Raw genomic sequence first — 15,238 nt, forward strand, 5'->3', positions numbered from 1 at the left:
CTGACGTCCTGCCGCCGGATATACGTCACAGGATATCCGGCGGCAGGACGTCAGAGTCGCTGGTGCGGTTCCTGTAATGCCGCGGCCCGCCGGATATGACCTCAGTGCGCCCGCGGTTATCCCTCCTGCACGCTGCGCTGTGTACAACCTACTCAGCAGTTTCGACCAGCACACGGCCCACAGCGTTCAGCCACACCAGCCCGCGAGACAGCAGGAGCTTCTGGAGCAGGGCAGGTATCAGATAAACTCATCCAGTTGGAAGGGAGGGCAATCATAGTGCTGTTCTGATTTATGGACACAGCTCTCAGCATGCTTAGCCAGCCTTCTATCTGGCTGTTTCTGAGCCTGTGGGCTGTGACTCTCAAGAAGCACAGCCAGATAGAAGGCTGGCTAAGCATGCTGAGAGCTGTGTCCATAAATCATAACAGCACTATGAAAATTACTGACTGGCTAAGCATGCTGAGAGCTCAGTCTAAATAACATAACACATTAAAGAAATTACTGTTTCTAGCTGCTAGTCCACAGTCCACAGTCCACAGCTAGTCCACAGCTAGTCCACTGCAGCTAGAAACAGTAATTTCTTTAAAGGGATTCTGTCACCAGGTTTGACCCCTGTCAGCTAAAAATATGCTGATGTTCAGGGCGTCTTCACGATTCCTAATGTGGGCTTATAAATGTCATATGTGGGCTTATTTAGCTAAAAAACAGCTATTACTAACCTGTCAGTCAAACAAATAAGGTGCCCAAGGGGATGTTAATGGTTGCAAGATGCCCGCCACACCCACCGCCGTTCGTGCCCAGCGCCGCCTTTCCGGACTTCTGCGCCGCCTCTCGCTCTCCCTCCCTCCCCCCTCCTTCTGCTGTAAGATCTCGCGCTTGCGCACAGGGCTCTGCCTGATGCGCCCGTGCAGACTTCTCCATTTGGCTTCTTACAGCGAAGTGCGCATGCGCCGGCATTTCGCTCAACCCCTGTATGTGCGAGATCTTACAGCAGGAGGAGGGGGGAGGGAGGGAGAGCGAGAGGCGGCACAGAGGATTAGGAGGCTGCGCAGAAGTCCGGAAAGGCGGCGCTGGGCACGAAGGGCGGCGGGTGCGGCCGGCACCTTGCATCAATTAACATCCCCTTGGGCACCTTATTTGTTTGACTGACAGGTTAGTAAAAGCTGTTTTTTAGCTAAATAAGCCCACAGATGACATTTATAAGCCCACATTAGGAATCGTGAAGACGCCCTGAACATCAGCATATTTTTAGCTGACAGGGGTCAAACCTGGTGACAGAATACCTTTAATGTGTTGTGTTATTTAGACACAGCTCTCAGCATGCTTAGCCAGCCTTCTATCTGACTGGCTAAGCATGCTGAGTGCTGTGTCCATAAATCATAACACAGCTCTATGAAAATTACTGTTTCTAGCTGCTGTTGTCCACAGTCGACAGCAGCTAGAAAACAGTAATCTTCATAGTCATGTTAAATGATCACTATAGTGTCAGGAAAACAAAGCGGTTTTCCTGACACTATAGTGCCCTGAGGGTGCCCCACCCTCAGGGTCCCCCTCCCGTGCTCCCACTCCACGTTGCCAAGATAGACGCCAAATGAAGGGGAAGTTGCAGGAACAAAATACTTTAATGGTATCGATAAAATATATATGTAATTAAGACACTGAGTGCAGTTCCATAAAAAGCCCCAGAAAAATCCTCAGCACCAGGCCCATGATGCTCTTAATCCGGCCCTGTATATACGGAGCCAGTACCCTGCCCAAGCTACATTCAAGGCATCACACTCGGACAGCCAGAATCCTTTAGGGCAAGAACCCCGAAACACCTGTCTACGGATGGATATTTGATTTGACTATTTTCCCTTGTCACGTCCCAAGGCTTGTAAAAAGTCAAAAGGTGGCTCTAGCGAGATGGTTCTCATTCCCTGAGAGAGACCCTTTTGCTTTTACTTGCAGATTATATATCTGATGTTCTTGCCTTTGCCAGAAGCTTGCATTTCTAGTATTCAGTGTCTTCTTTCTATCACAGCGGACAAGAATAGGCATTTTTATCATAGGGCCGCAAAACACTTACGGACGTCTGAATGGACCCTAATATAGTAGTAAGGGCTAGTAGCCTGGGATAGAGCAGTGGCGGTCAACCTCCCGGATTGTGGTAGCTACTAATGAGTCCATCAGAAAGCTGCTTGTCATGTTGAGCCAGGTATGGCACAAGGGGATTGGCATATGCACACATATAAGGATTTGTAACTGGATAGATTTGTAAGAGTTTATTAGTTAATCTGGGAAAGGCACTGCAACTTATCCAGCTGCCTTGTACTGGCGATCGGGTTATATAGGCCGCCAGGGAACCATCATTGAGTTAGAGAGAAGGGTGTTTATTACTATGAAGCCTTCTCTGAACGGTGCTCAGGCTCTATGTCTTGTGAATATGTGAATAGGAGCCAGGCGGTTTGCTAGCGACACACTGCCTGTGACAACACTATACAGTATTAGCGAAAAGAACCCGAGAACCAACATTGAGGTAGAAGCACTTGAAACTGGTGATATTAAAGGGATTGTCTGACATTTTTTTGGAAAAGGCTCCAAAAACAATCAAATAAGTCATACTCGCCTTACTCCTGATGTTCTGCTGCTTCACAATTCTATTCCGGTCTCCATTTTCTTACTTTACCACTCAGTAAAGTTGACTGTTTAGCCGGTCACTGCCGGAGGGGCGACCACTGTGGACAGTGATTGGCTGATCGGTTATTTCTTGTGTGTCGAGAGGGAGCGGGAAGCAGGAGACCGGAGATTTCTTTCATCATTTACACAGCCAGACAACCCTAAAGTACCGATGACCTTTATGCAATCATATTCAAATATAAATACAATCTTCATGAACATATAATGTGAAGTGCATTCTTATCAAGCTAAGCAGCCTACTGGCCAGTAAGTTAGACACAATACAATTGATTTAACAGAGACAATTCATAAAGGTAAAAAAAAAAAATATATATATATATATATATATATCAAAAATGATTTCATCTATAATTTTTGCTCTATTGGAGGGAAAGGCCTGACTCTACATTAAGGGAAGAATTAGAAAAATCTTGTTTTATTATCTCTCTCCTGTCAGGTAGTGATCTGAAATGGAAGGAAACCTATGGTTCCTCTGTCGTCTGGTGTCCCCAGGGGGATCTGCCTATATGTTGCATTAAGTAGGACAATAAGGCAATCTTTAAAGGTGTTTTCTGAGATTTTTATATCCTAGTCAGGATAGGTCATCGATATCTGATTAGTGGGGGTCTAACTCCCTTTACCTCTGCCTAACAGCTGTTTGAAAAGACCGCGGCAGAGGCTCCGGTGAGCGCTGCAGCCCCTTCCTAGGCCACTGACCTCATGTTCATCGGTCACATGACCTAGGCGCAGCTCAGTCCCATTCAAGTGAACAACCCTCTTTCATAGAGGTTATATAATAACATATACAAGCCATGTAATGTTGGAAAGGCCTTACTAGATCTAGTCTTACCAGTGGCTTATCACACATGTATGCGCTATACGTATGGTAAATGTATTAACTAGGTATTTTTCCCTGTAATATAGGTGTCTTGTTCATCTGTTCAGAGACACTGTTGTTAAGTACTGCAAGATCCGTCCATTCAGCAAACACTTTATACTAGATCTTTGTCGACATGAGGTCCAATATAGATGCTTAAGAGATGATGATTGCTTCTACGCCCACAGCTTGGTGGAACTAAGAGTCTGGGTCATACAAGAAAAGACAGGTGAGCCTGCTTAGAGTAGTGTCTGCTACTAGCTGGAGTACACTAGGTATGAATTTACACTTGGAGAGATCCATTCTCCTGTGCATTATTATTCACCAAGATCTCAGCAACAGCAGCATTTCAAAAAGGTTTCCCTATCCCCCAAGTAATGATGGACGGGACAATGAATTGGCCAAACATTAGTAAGTGACTACAGTCTAAGGCCCCATTCATACGACTGTATGGCTGCTGTGCCCGTGTTGCGGACTGCAAACCCATTGACTTGAATGGGTCCGTGATTCGCAAGATATGGCAAAAGATAGGACCTTCCTTGGGCTTCCAGCTGTATTCCTCTACTCTGCAAAAGATAGGACACGTAGGACTCATTCAAGTCAGTGTCTGTACCGCGATGCGTAGTTCACACAGCTAGTGCCCGTGTTTTGTGGACCCGCAGTTTGCGGTAAACAACACTGACATGGAGGCCATGCTGTCTTGTAATTGAGGGCTAATACATACAGTACTATGTATTACATAGCATTATATTGCTTCTTTATTTTTTTGCATGAAGGAATTTCCTTTGAAAGAATTGTTCAAGAGTCTGAGTCATATTGGGCAAAGGAGTCCAGTTCACTAAAGCCCCAGGTACCTATTCGTTTTTTGATTTTTCTTGTGTGTATGAATTGTTGGTTATGTTGTACAGATATTGTCATTGCTCACATTTTTTATTCTCAATGGCGCTTACATTCTACAGTAAATTCCCTTTTTTTAAACACACAAATTCAAAGGACGCCAGTCAATCTATCAGTTTGCTTTCTGGAGTGTGGGAGTAAGGCCTCATTCAGACGGCCGTATGCTGTCCGCAAAAATGCGGATCTGTTTTTTTGCGGATTAGATGCTGTCCCATTAACTTCTATGGGGCCTTTTCTTCCATTGCACGGCTAAGCAAAACAAATGAAACATGTCTTATACTTGTCAGTGAAAATCAGGACATGGCCCCATTGAAGTCTATGGATCAGCAAAAAACTGAATACAATCCGTTTTTTGGCGAACATGCTGAACTGGCCGCAAAAAAACAGATCCACATTTTTGCGGACAGCATACGGTCGTCTGAATGAGCCCTAAACCAGACACTATTAATGTTAAATGTATCCAACTTTTACTATAACTATCATGGGCCGACTGGCCATAGACCCTATAGGGCCGCCCGAGCCCTCCTCTTGGCCGCAGATCTAATTCTCTCAGCAGTAATTAACCCCTTCCCGACATGTGACGTACTATTACATCATGGAAGTCAGTGACTTCCCGCATTTTGACGTAATAGTACGTCATGGTTATCGGGCGGGCACCTGAACGGTCCGCGCCTGATCACTGCAGGGGTCCGGCAGTCCCTGGTAGCCGGGCCCCTGCTGTATCCTCCTGCATCGCTGCTTTGGCGGGGACCCGATGTGTGACAAGGCAGCCTGATGCCGTGCAGAGGCTGCCCAATGTCTTGCACAGCATCGGGACCTGCCTTCTACGGGTGCCCAGGAGATCCAGCCTCAGGTGTCTCCTAGGCCACCTGTTAGTGTATTACTCACTGTAGTACACTAACAGGCAATGCATTACAATACAGATGGGATCAGACCCCCGAAGTGGGACAGAAATAAAGTGTAAAAAAAATGTGTTTTTAATAAATAAAGAAAAAAAAGTTTCAAGTAAAAAAATTGAAAAAAAACGCCCCTTTCCCCAGATTTCATAATAAAAAATTGAAAAATACACATATTAGGTATCGCTGTGTCCGTAACGACCGGCTTTATAAATATATCACATGATCCACCCCGTCCAATAAACACCATAGAAATATAAATAAAATGTGTCAGAAAAAGCAATTTTTGTCACCTTACATCACAAAAAGTGCAACACCAAGCGATCAAAAATGTATATGTCAAACAAAATGGTACCAATAAAACCGTCACCTCATCCCACAAAAATGAGACCCTACATAAGAAAATCGCTTAAAAAATAAAATAAACTATAGCTCTCAGAACATGGAGACACTAAAACATCAAATATGCTATTATTGTGTTAAAGTGAAATAAATAAAAAAGAAAGTATACATATTAGGTATCGCCGCGTCCGTAACAACCAGCTCTATAAAAATATTGCATGACCTAACCCCTCAGGTGAACACCGTAAAAAAAAATATTAAAAACTGTGTCAAAAAAGCCATTTTTGTCACCTTACATCACACAAAATGCAACACCAAGCGATCAAAAAGGTGTATGTTGAACAAAATGGTACCAATAAAATAGTCACCTCATCCCGCAAAAAATGAGACCCTACCTGAGACAATTAGTAACAAAATTAAAATAAATATGACTCTCAGACAATGGAGACACTAAAATATGATTTTTTTTTTTGCTTCAAAACTGCTATTATTGTGCTAAAGTGAAAAAAATATAAAAAGTTGACATATTAGGTATTGCCGCGTCTGTAACAACCTGCTCTATAAAAATATCACATGACCTAACCCCTGAGGTGAACACCGTAAAAAAAAAAAAAAAACTGTGCCAAAAAAGTCTTTTTTTTTGTCACCTTACATCACAAAAATTGCAACACCAAGCGATCAAAAAGGCGTATGCCCCAGAAATAGTACTAATCAAACCGTTCCCTCATCCCACAAATAATGAGATCCTACCTAAGACAATTGGTCAAAAAATAAAAAATCTATGGCTTTCAGACTATGGAGACACTAAAACATCATTTTTTGGTTTAAAAAATGCTATTATTGTGTAAAACTTAAATAAATAAGAAAAAGTATACATATTAGGTATTGCCACGTCCGTGATGATCTGCTCTATAAAAATATCACATGACCTATTAACCCCTCAGGTAAACGCTGTAAAAATACATAAATAAAAACTGTGCCAATATTAGCAATTTTTTGGTCAACTTGACCCATAAAGTGTAAAAATGAATGATGAATGATTTGCAAAAAATGACCTGGGCAAAAGGGTGAAAACTGGTCCAGGGTAGAAGGGGGGTTAATGCAGGCCGTATTTTGTGGTGCACTGTAGTATTTGGTTCTGCTAGGGCTGCCTACTTCTGTTGCCCCGCCCTCTGTCAATTTGCACCCACCTACGACATAGGGCCACTTTTAGGCTTTTTTCCAGGGTCACTTTAAGTTCCCAGCCTCTGATAACTATATATAGTCTATTGAGAATCAGTGCCAGGAACCACCCCCATGATAGTGTATGGTCACAATAGCATATCTGGAACCAAAATTAACAGCATCGATTGCACAGGAATGGAGGAAGGAAAAAAACACAAACAGGTCCTCTTTAAAGGGATTGTTTGACCGCCAAAATTTGTTTTAAAGTATCAGAGTAGCATAAAAGAGATGCTGACCAAACTGAACCCCTGCTGCGCCGATTTCAGTGATTTCCAGGTCCCCACTGGCCTCTACTTCCTTGTGACTGTGGACACACAGGAAATAACCGATGTGCCAATCACCAACTGAGGTTGGCATTATGACAATTACATTTGCTCCCTTGTGTACTCTGGATAAGTTGTGGTTTCTTGTGTTACGTTATATACCGTAAATTTGTTTTCAGCTGTTGAGCATTCCCAATAGTCCAGGATACCCAAATTTCAACATCAAATTTGTTTGTGGACAATGCTGGAGAAATGGGCAAGTGATTGAATCTGACAAAAATCGAAAATACTGTAGCGCAAAGGCAAGACACACGTATGTAATCTCTTTGTAGTCATTTAGTAGACTAAAAATCGTCCTCTCTGATAAAGGATTTACATTTATTGCCTTATGACACTTAATGTATTTATCTTAGATGGACTAAAGATTGCCAGGTTGTTCTTGTGATGTCCAATGAGCGCAAAAAGTGGATATCTATCCGACCATGTCCTACAAAGAAGCCCGTACCTGTTCAGTTTGAGGTGATTTTAATCTAAATTCTTGTAGTTATGTTCCTTAGCTAGTATGTTGAGATGGTTATTACTGTTGACTTAAAGAGGACCTTTCATCAGTTTACTTTCTAAAATCAATACCTCACGTTGTAGGCCAAGATTAGGAGATGTCATTGCTCTATATTTTTTTTTTACTACTGATACACTGCTCCATTGCGGCGTTACTGATACACTGCTCCGTTGCGGCGTTACTGATGCACTGCTCCGTTACGGCGCTGTGCCCCCAATTCTGTTTTGGCTCTCTGTATTCTAATCAACATAATTGGTACAGGGAGGAGGAGACGGACGCGTCTTTCTGGCTGACGCGGACTGCTGCAATTGGACAGCTCACAGCCAGGGAGAAAGGAGATGCCCCCTGAGAAACGCAGCCGTCTCCTCTACTCCCTATTGATTAGCATACAGGGCGCCAAAACAGCCCGGGGGGGGCACAGTGGGGCAATGGAGCAGCAATGACATCTCCTAATCTTGGCCTACAATGAGAGGTATTGACTTTAGAAAGTACAAACTGATGAAAGGTCCTCTTTAAGGGTGTTTTCGGGAATAAAATATTCATGAACTATCCTCAGGAAAAGTCAATATCTGATTGGTGGGGATCCGACACCCGGCAACTGTTTAATGAGCCTGCGGTGCCCCGGTGAGCGATGTGGCCTCTGTGCAGCACACCAAGCACAGTGCTGTTCATTGTGTAGAGGTTGTGCGTGGTATTGTAGCCCAGGTCCTTTCACTTGAATTGGACTGAGCTGCACCTACTGTAGACCATGTGAGCAATGAACTTGATGTCATTGGCCTAGAAACAGGCTGTGGAGCTTACCAAAGAGGGCCTCTTCAAAAAGCTGGTTGGCGGGGCTGTCGGGAGTCAGACCCCCACTAATCAGATATTGATGACCTACTCCAGATAGGTCATTAATAATCCACATACATAAAACCTCTCTAGGGGGCCGTCCACATGGCATGTTTTTTGCTCCGAATTCTGGTGCCGACAGCCACGCCGAAATTTCTCTAAAAACCTACCAGCACCCGCGTCTTTTCTGCCTCCCATTCTTTTCAGTGGGAGGCAGCGCTGAGGATCGTGGAGCTGCGGCATAAAGGGGAAAAATAAAGACCAGTTAAAAAAAGGTTTTTAGCCAAAAAATAAAAAGAATGCAATAATTAAAAAAATGTCCACGCAGGGTGTCCATAGCTTTGAATAGACCATATAATGTATTGAGAAACTTAAAAAAATAAAAATATTTGTGGGGTGAAATGGAAAAAATATGAAATTCCGCCATTGTTTTTTGGGTTTCACTGTTACGTTGTTCACACAGTCGACACTTGCTGCTTACATAGCGTGCTTGGTGAACCCACACCATATTGTCCCTGTGCTCGTCTGCTGACATGTCTGACAGATGTCACTAACGGGTTAATGAATTGTGCTATTATTTCTAGTCTTTCACCTAAGCATTTTTTTTTGTTGAATACTGAAAGAGATCAGTAAAGCAGAATATGTGTCAAGATAGGAGAGAGCAGTTAACCTTCCATTGGTTCTTATAGAAATATATATATATTTTATCTCGTACAGTTGTGTCATCATATATTAAATGCCAAAAAATGTCAGTATATTGGAAATTGCGCGTTTGCTCACAGCCAAGAGGAGAAAGAGATATGGACGTTCATGAAAGATCTAGACAGTAAGTAAATCCACCCCCATCCTAATGTCATCAGTATCTGTTACCTCATCTTTTGTCCATTGCTCGAGCTGTTTGTTGATTAGAATACTTGATGTAATTCTGATATTTTGTAGCACCTGTTGTGAATCAACCTTATTCCTTGTAAAATAAAATATAGACTTTTGAAAGGACTTGGTATGCTCTCGGTTCATGAGAACACTTGGCCCTTAGTTATCCAATCTAGCCATGTTGTCCATAGCACCCAATCAGAAGCTGGCCTTCATTTCTGAAACTGCTCTGGATCCATTAAAGCTGCACTGTGATTTGTTGTTTTCGGGAGCATGGACAGTTTGGGTATTCCCATCTTAGATATGTATGGCACATCCACCTCTGGGACCTGCACCTATCTCCAGAACAGAGGTCCTCTGAAACTGCGTTCTGTTCTGGAAGGCAGTCACTGGCCTCTGCGTCTAGGAGGGCAATGTGAGGAGAGGTGACCATGTACGCACAAGGCCCCCCCTCCCTATAGAAGTGAATGGAGAGAGCCGTGGACTTGTGTGGCCACCTCTCCATTCATATTCGAACAGCTGCCTCACCAGGCGGGACGGGGGTCGGTGTCCATCAGTGTTTAAGGCCCTGTTCACACCGCGGGTTTTACCGTGGGAGGCCACGTCCTCTCTGCCTCCCATTTATTTCAGTGGCAGGCAGCGCTGAGGGTTGTCGAGCGACGGCTTAAAGTCGCGACCACGCTGAGAACAGACATGTCTCTTCTTGGTGCGACCGTGGCTATAAGCCACCGCTCCTTGATCCTCAGCACTGCCTCCCATTGAAATGTATGGGAGGCAGAGAGGATGCGGCTGCTGGCGGGTTTTTCGGCGAAATTTCGGAGTGGCTGTCCGCACCAAAATTCCACGGTAAAACCCGCTGTGTGAACAGGCCCTAAGAGTTTTCCCTTAAACAGTTTTGATAAATGAGAACATTTGTTTTCACTTGTTTAAAGGGAACCCGTCACATTAAACATGGTTTCTGAGCTGGAGGCAGCATGTTATAGAGCAGGAGGAGCTGAGCAGATTGATGTATATAGATTGTGGGAAAAGATTCAGTAGAACCTGTATTTCATCCTGAGCTTTGAAGTCCAGGAGGTGGTCCTATCAGTGATTGACAGCCTTCCCTCTATGACTGTGTATACAGAGGTAGCTGTCAATCACTGACCGCTCCTGGACTTCAAAGCTCAAAATGAGCAGGAATTTAAATGAGGCCTCATGCACACGACCGTTGTGTGCATCCGTGGCCGTTGTGCCGTTTTCCGTTTTTTTTTCGCGGACCCATTAACTTTCAATGGGTCCGTGGAAAAATCGGAAAATGCACCATTTTGCAGCCGAGACCGTGATCCGTGTATCCTGTCCGTCAAAAAAATATGACCTGTCCTATTTTTTTGACGGACAACGGTTCACGGACCCATTCAAGTCAATGGGTCCGTGAAAGAACACGGATGCACACAAGATTGGCATCCGTGTCCGTGATCCGTGGCCGTAGGTTACTTTCATATAGACGGATCCGAAGATCCGTCTGCATAAAAGCTTTTTCAGAGCTGAGTTTTCACTTTGTGAAAACTCAGATCCGACAGTATATTCTAACACAGAGGCGTTCCCATAGTGATGGGGACGCTTCTAGTTAGAATATACTAAAAGAACTGTGTACAGGACTGTCCCCTGCTGCCTGGCAGCACCCGATCTCTTACAGGGGGCTGTGATCCGTACAATTAACCCCTCAGGTGCTGCACCTGAAGGGGTTAATTGTGTGTATCATAGCCCCCTGTAAGAGATCCGGGGCTGCCAGGCAGCAGGGGGCAGACCCCCCCTCCCCAGTTTGAATATCATTGGTGGCACAGTGTGCGGCCTCCCCCGCCCCCCCCTTTCTCTCTATTGCATTAATAACATTGGTGGCAGTGTGCGGCCTCCCTTCTCTCCCCCCCCCGATCATTGGTGGCAGCAGAGTTCCGATCGGAGCCCCAGCGATTAAACTGGGACTCCGATCGGAAGTCTATGCCAGCCTCAGTGCCTCATCACATCTCCTGCCACAGTGCGCCGTGATTTGCCAGCCACACTGCCTCATCACATTAGCAGCCATAATTCCCTCTCACTATGCCAGTCTCAATGCCACCTGGCAACCACAGTGTCTCATCACAATGCAAGCCACAGTGTTTAATCACAGTGCCCGATGACTACGCTAGCCACAGAGCACTATCATAAGTAGGGCCAGTTCACACCACTTATTCTCTCTCCCCCCCCCCCCCTATCATTGGTGGCAGCGGAGTTCCGATCAGAGTCCCAGTTTAACCGATGGGGCTCCGATCGGTAGCCATGGCAACCGGGACGCTACTGCAGTCCTGGTTGCCATGGTTACTTAGCAATAGTAGAAGCATCATATTTACCTGTCGGCTGCTGCGATGTCTGTGTCCGGCCGGGCGCTCCTCCTACTGGTAAGTGACAGGTCTGTGCGGCGCATTGCTGTCACTTACCAGTAGGAGGAGCTCCCGGCCGGACACAGACCTCGCAGCAGCCAGCAGGTAAGTATCATGCTTCTACTATTGCTAAGTAACCATGGCAACCAGGACTGCAGTAGCGTCCTGGGGTTGCCATGGTTACCGATCGGAGCCCCAGCGGTTAAACTGGGACTCCGATCGGAACTCCGCTGCCACCAATGATGAAGGGGGGGGGGAAGAGAATAAGTGGTGTGAACTGGCCCTACTTATGATAGTGCTCTGTGGCTAGCGTAGTCAGCGGGCACTGTAATTAAACACTGTGGCTTGCAATGTGATGAGACACTGTGGTTGCCAGGTGGCATTGAGACTGGCATAGTGATTGGGAATTATGGCTTCTAATGTGTTGAGGCAGTGTGGCTGGCAAATCACGGCGCACTGTGGCAGGAGATGTGATGAGGCACTGAGGCTGGCATAGACTTCCGATCGGAGTCCGAGTTTAATCGCTGGGGCTCCGATCGGAACTCTGCTGCCACCAATGATGGGGGGGGGGGGGAGAAGGGAGGCCGCACACTGCCACCAATGTTATTAATGCAATAGAGGGAGGGTGGGGGGGGCCGCACTGGCCACCAATGAAATTTAAACTGGAGAGGGAGGGGGGTCTGCTGCCTGGCAGCCCCGGATCTCTTACTGGGGGCTATGATACGCACAATTAACCCCTTCAGGTGCGGCACCTGAGGGGTTAATTGTGCTGATCACGGCCCCCTGTAAGAGATCGGGTGCTGCCAAGCAGCAGGGGGCAGTCATGTACACAGTTTGTAGTATATTCTAACTAGAAGCGTCCCCATCACCATGGGAACGCCTCTGTGTTAGAATATACTGTCGGATATGAGATTTTACTATGTAACTCATATCCGACAGTATATTCTAACATAGAGGCGTTCCCATGGTGATGGGGACGCTTCAAGTTAAAATATACCATCGGATTGGAGAAAACTCCGATCCGATGGTATAAAAGAGACTCCAGACTTTACATTGAAAGTCAATGGGGACAGATCCGTTTGCAATTGCACCATATTGTGTCAACGTCAAACGGATCCGTCCCCATTGACTTGCATTGTAATTCAGGACGGATCCGTTTGGCTCCGCACGGCCAGGCGGACACCAAAACGACTTTTTTTTTCATGTCCGTGGATCCTCCAAAAATCAAGGAAGACCCACGGACGAAAAAACCGTCACGGATCACGGAAAAACGGAACCCCGTTTTGCGGACCGTGAAAAAATACGGTCGTGTGCATGAGGCCTGAATGAAATACAAGTCATACTGAATCTGCTCAGCTCCTCCTGCTCTATAACACCATGTTCAATGTGACAAGTTCCCTTTAAAGTGAAAACCCAAACCAGCCTAGTCTGCCCTTCAGAAGGGACTACATCTGGTATGTAATCCTCCCCCAGCGAAGCAGCCTGTATTCCACACATTTACATTTAGTAGCATTATAGCAATCTATCATAGGGAGTTGTGCTGCAGAAGAGAAGCATACCGTTGTATCTGAGCAGAGAGCCGGACTGGTTCAGTTCACGTTTTCAGACAGTAAAGAAAAATGTAATAATTCACTGACAGCAGACAGAGATCTTGAAAATGGAGGGGAGGTGTAAAACAAAATGTATGAAAATATGTGCAAACATTTTCATTATACAGTGATTAATCTTTATTTTTATAAAAAAAGAAAAGAAAAAAAAAGAAAACCTAGGCTCCTGATATTAACCCCTTAAAGGGTTTCTGTCACCAGAAATACCTAAATTAAACTGGCTGACATTAGCGATGTGCTAATGTCAGCTGAACCTAACTAGTCTATTCATAGTTTTATCCATGCCCCCCGTTACTCAATTACTTGTATAATATGCTAATTAGCCTCTAGGAGCAGGGGGGCGCGCGTTGTTTCTGCTCCTAGAGGCTCTGTTCTCCCACCTCTGTCACCTCCCTCCAAGTCTTGATTGACACGGCCAGGCAGCATTCGCATCCTGCTGCCGGCCCTGAGCGCATGGTAAATCTCGCGCCTGCGCCATGCCGTTCAGTATTCGGCGCAGGCATAGTGAAGGAAGAACGCTCACTGGCTGCCAACTTCCTTACTGCGCCTGCGCTGAATACTGCATGGCATATTTTTTTTTTTTTTATATATATATATAAATAAAAATTAAATATTTTGACTCAAATTTACCAGTGTCATGAAGTACAATATGTGATGCGAAAACAATCTCAGAATGGCTTGGATAAGTAAAAGCGTTTTAAAGTTATCGCCACATAAAGTGACACATGTCAGATTTGCAAAAAATGGCCTGGTCCTTAAGGTGAAAAATGGCAGGGTCCTGAAGGGGTTAATATATTGAATCTCTTTTATGAAAACATTTGTAGACGAGTGAAGGTATTACTTGAAGGCCCCAATCAAATCTCTGCTTTAACTTTAATTTTTGAGGATGAGAGGCGGTAAGTAACTGTGATCAGTAAACCTCTAGTCTTCGTGTGCACTAATTGTCATATACTTGGTCCCTTGTCTGAGGTCATGCTTCAATGTGTGTGAATTGAATTGTAATACGGTCACTTTCTGCTCAGTTCAGGATATGGAACAATTGTATGAGAAGTTGAACAGCAAGAAGACTGCAAAAGGGAATGAGATTTCAAGTCAAGGGAACAAACTAATTCACCTTCCTACTGACTACGCAGAAACCGCAGTAAGTTTTTGTCTGGCATCCCCTTATTCAGAGTGGGAATAGTTAGAAATGTGTCTATATATTTGTTTTAGAAATATTCACCTTTTCCGGCACAAGGAACAGTCACAACAGGCATAGGAAGAGGAATCTTCTTTTATTTTGTTTGTTAAGTATAAAATAAATTTAAAAAAGGAAACAACGCGTTTCGGGGATCAGCAGGACCCCTTCATCCGGTTAGGGTTGCAACACTAAAAGAGAAGCTCCCTCTTCCTATGCCTGTTGTGACTGTTCCTTGTGCCGGAAAAGGTGAATATGAAGCTGTATCTGTCCTTTTGGGAGATTGGGCACCTCTGCCTCAAGGCGATCCACCTCGGCAGCATACCGGACAACTGGGATTGGTATTCATACAAGCCTACAATAGTGTTGTGCCTGTTCCAGCACAACCAAACAAGGTGAGCTTCCATATTTGTAGTATTATTCTATTCTCTGGACGTCCTCGCCCTTTGTTGCGCCTCTTGTCTCTGCTATTGGTTACCTTTTGTCTCTATTGGATATCTGTATACATTTGTTAGCATACTAATAGCAAGGTGTCCTACAATTAAAGAAAGGATGGGGGCATTTGAGTACCGGATGCTAACACTAAAATATAAGGGAATTTCTGTGTTCTCCACCGACAGCACAAGTCCCCATTCATT

General features: G+C 44.9%; 1 protein-coding gene across 1 annotated transcript in view; it reads left to right on the forward strand.

The window, feature by feature from the left end:
* Positions 1-15,238, forward strand: part of ZC3H7A (zinc finger CCCH-type containing 7A) — a 196,771-nt gene that overhangs the window by 154,438 nt on the left and 27,095 nt on the right. The window contains 6 exon segments of the mRNA XM_040440164.1: positions 3,583-3,764; positions 4,312-4,385; positions 7,337-7,470; positions 7,571-7,676; positions 9,265-9,373; positions 14,446-14,564. Coding sequence (XP_040296098.1) covers positions 3,583-3,764; positions 4,312-4,385; positions 7,337-7,470; positions 7,571-7,676; positions 9,265-9,373; positions 14,446-14,564 — 724 coding nt within the window.

The sequence above is a fragment of the Bufo bufo genome, chromosome 7, assembly GCF_905171765.1.
Source record: "Bufo bufo chromosome 7, aBufBuf1.1, whole genome shotgun sequence".
Lineage (NCBI taxonomy): Eukaryota > Metazoa > Chordata > Amphibia > Anura > Bufonidae > Bufo > Bufo bufo.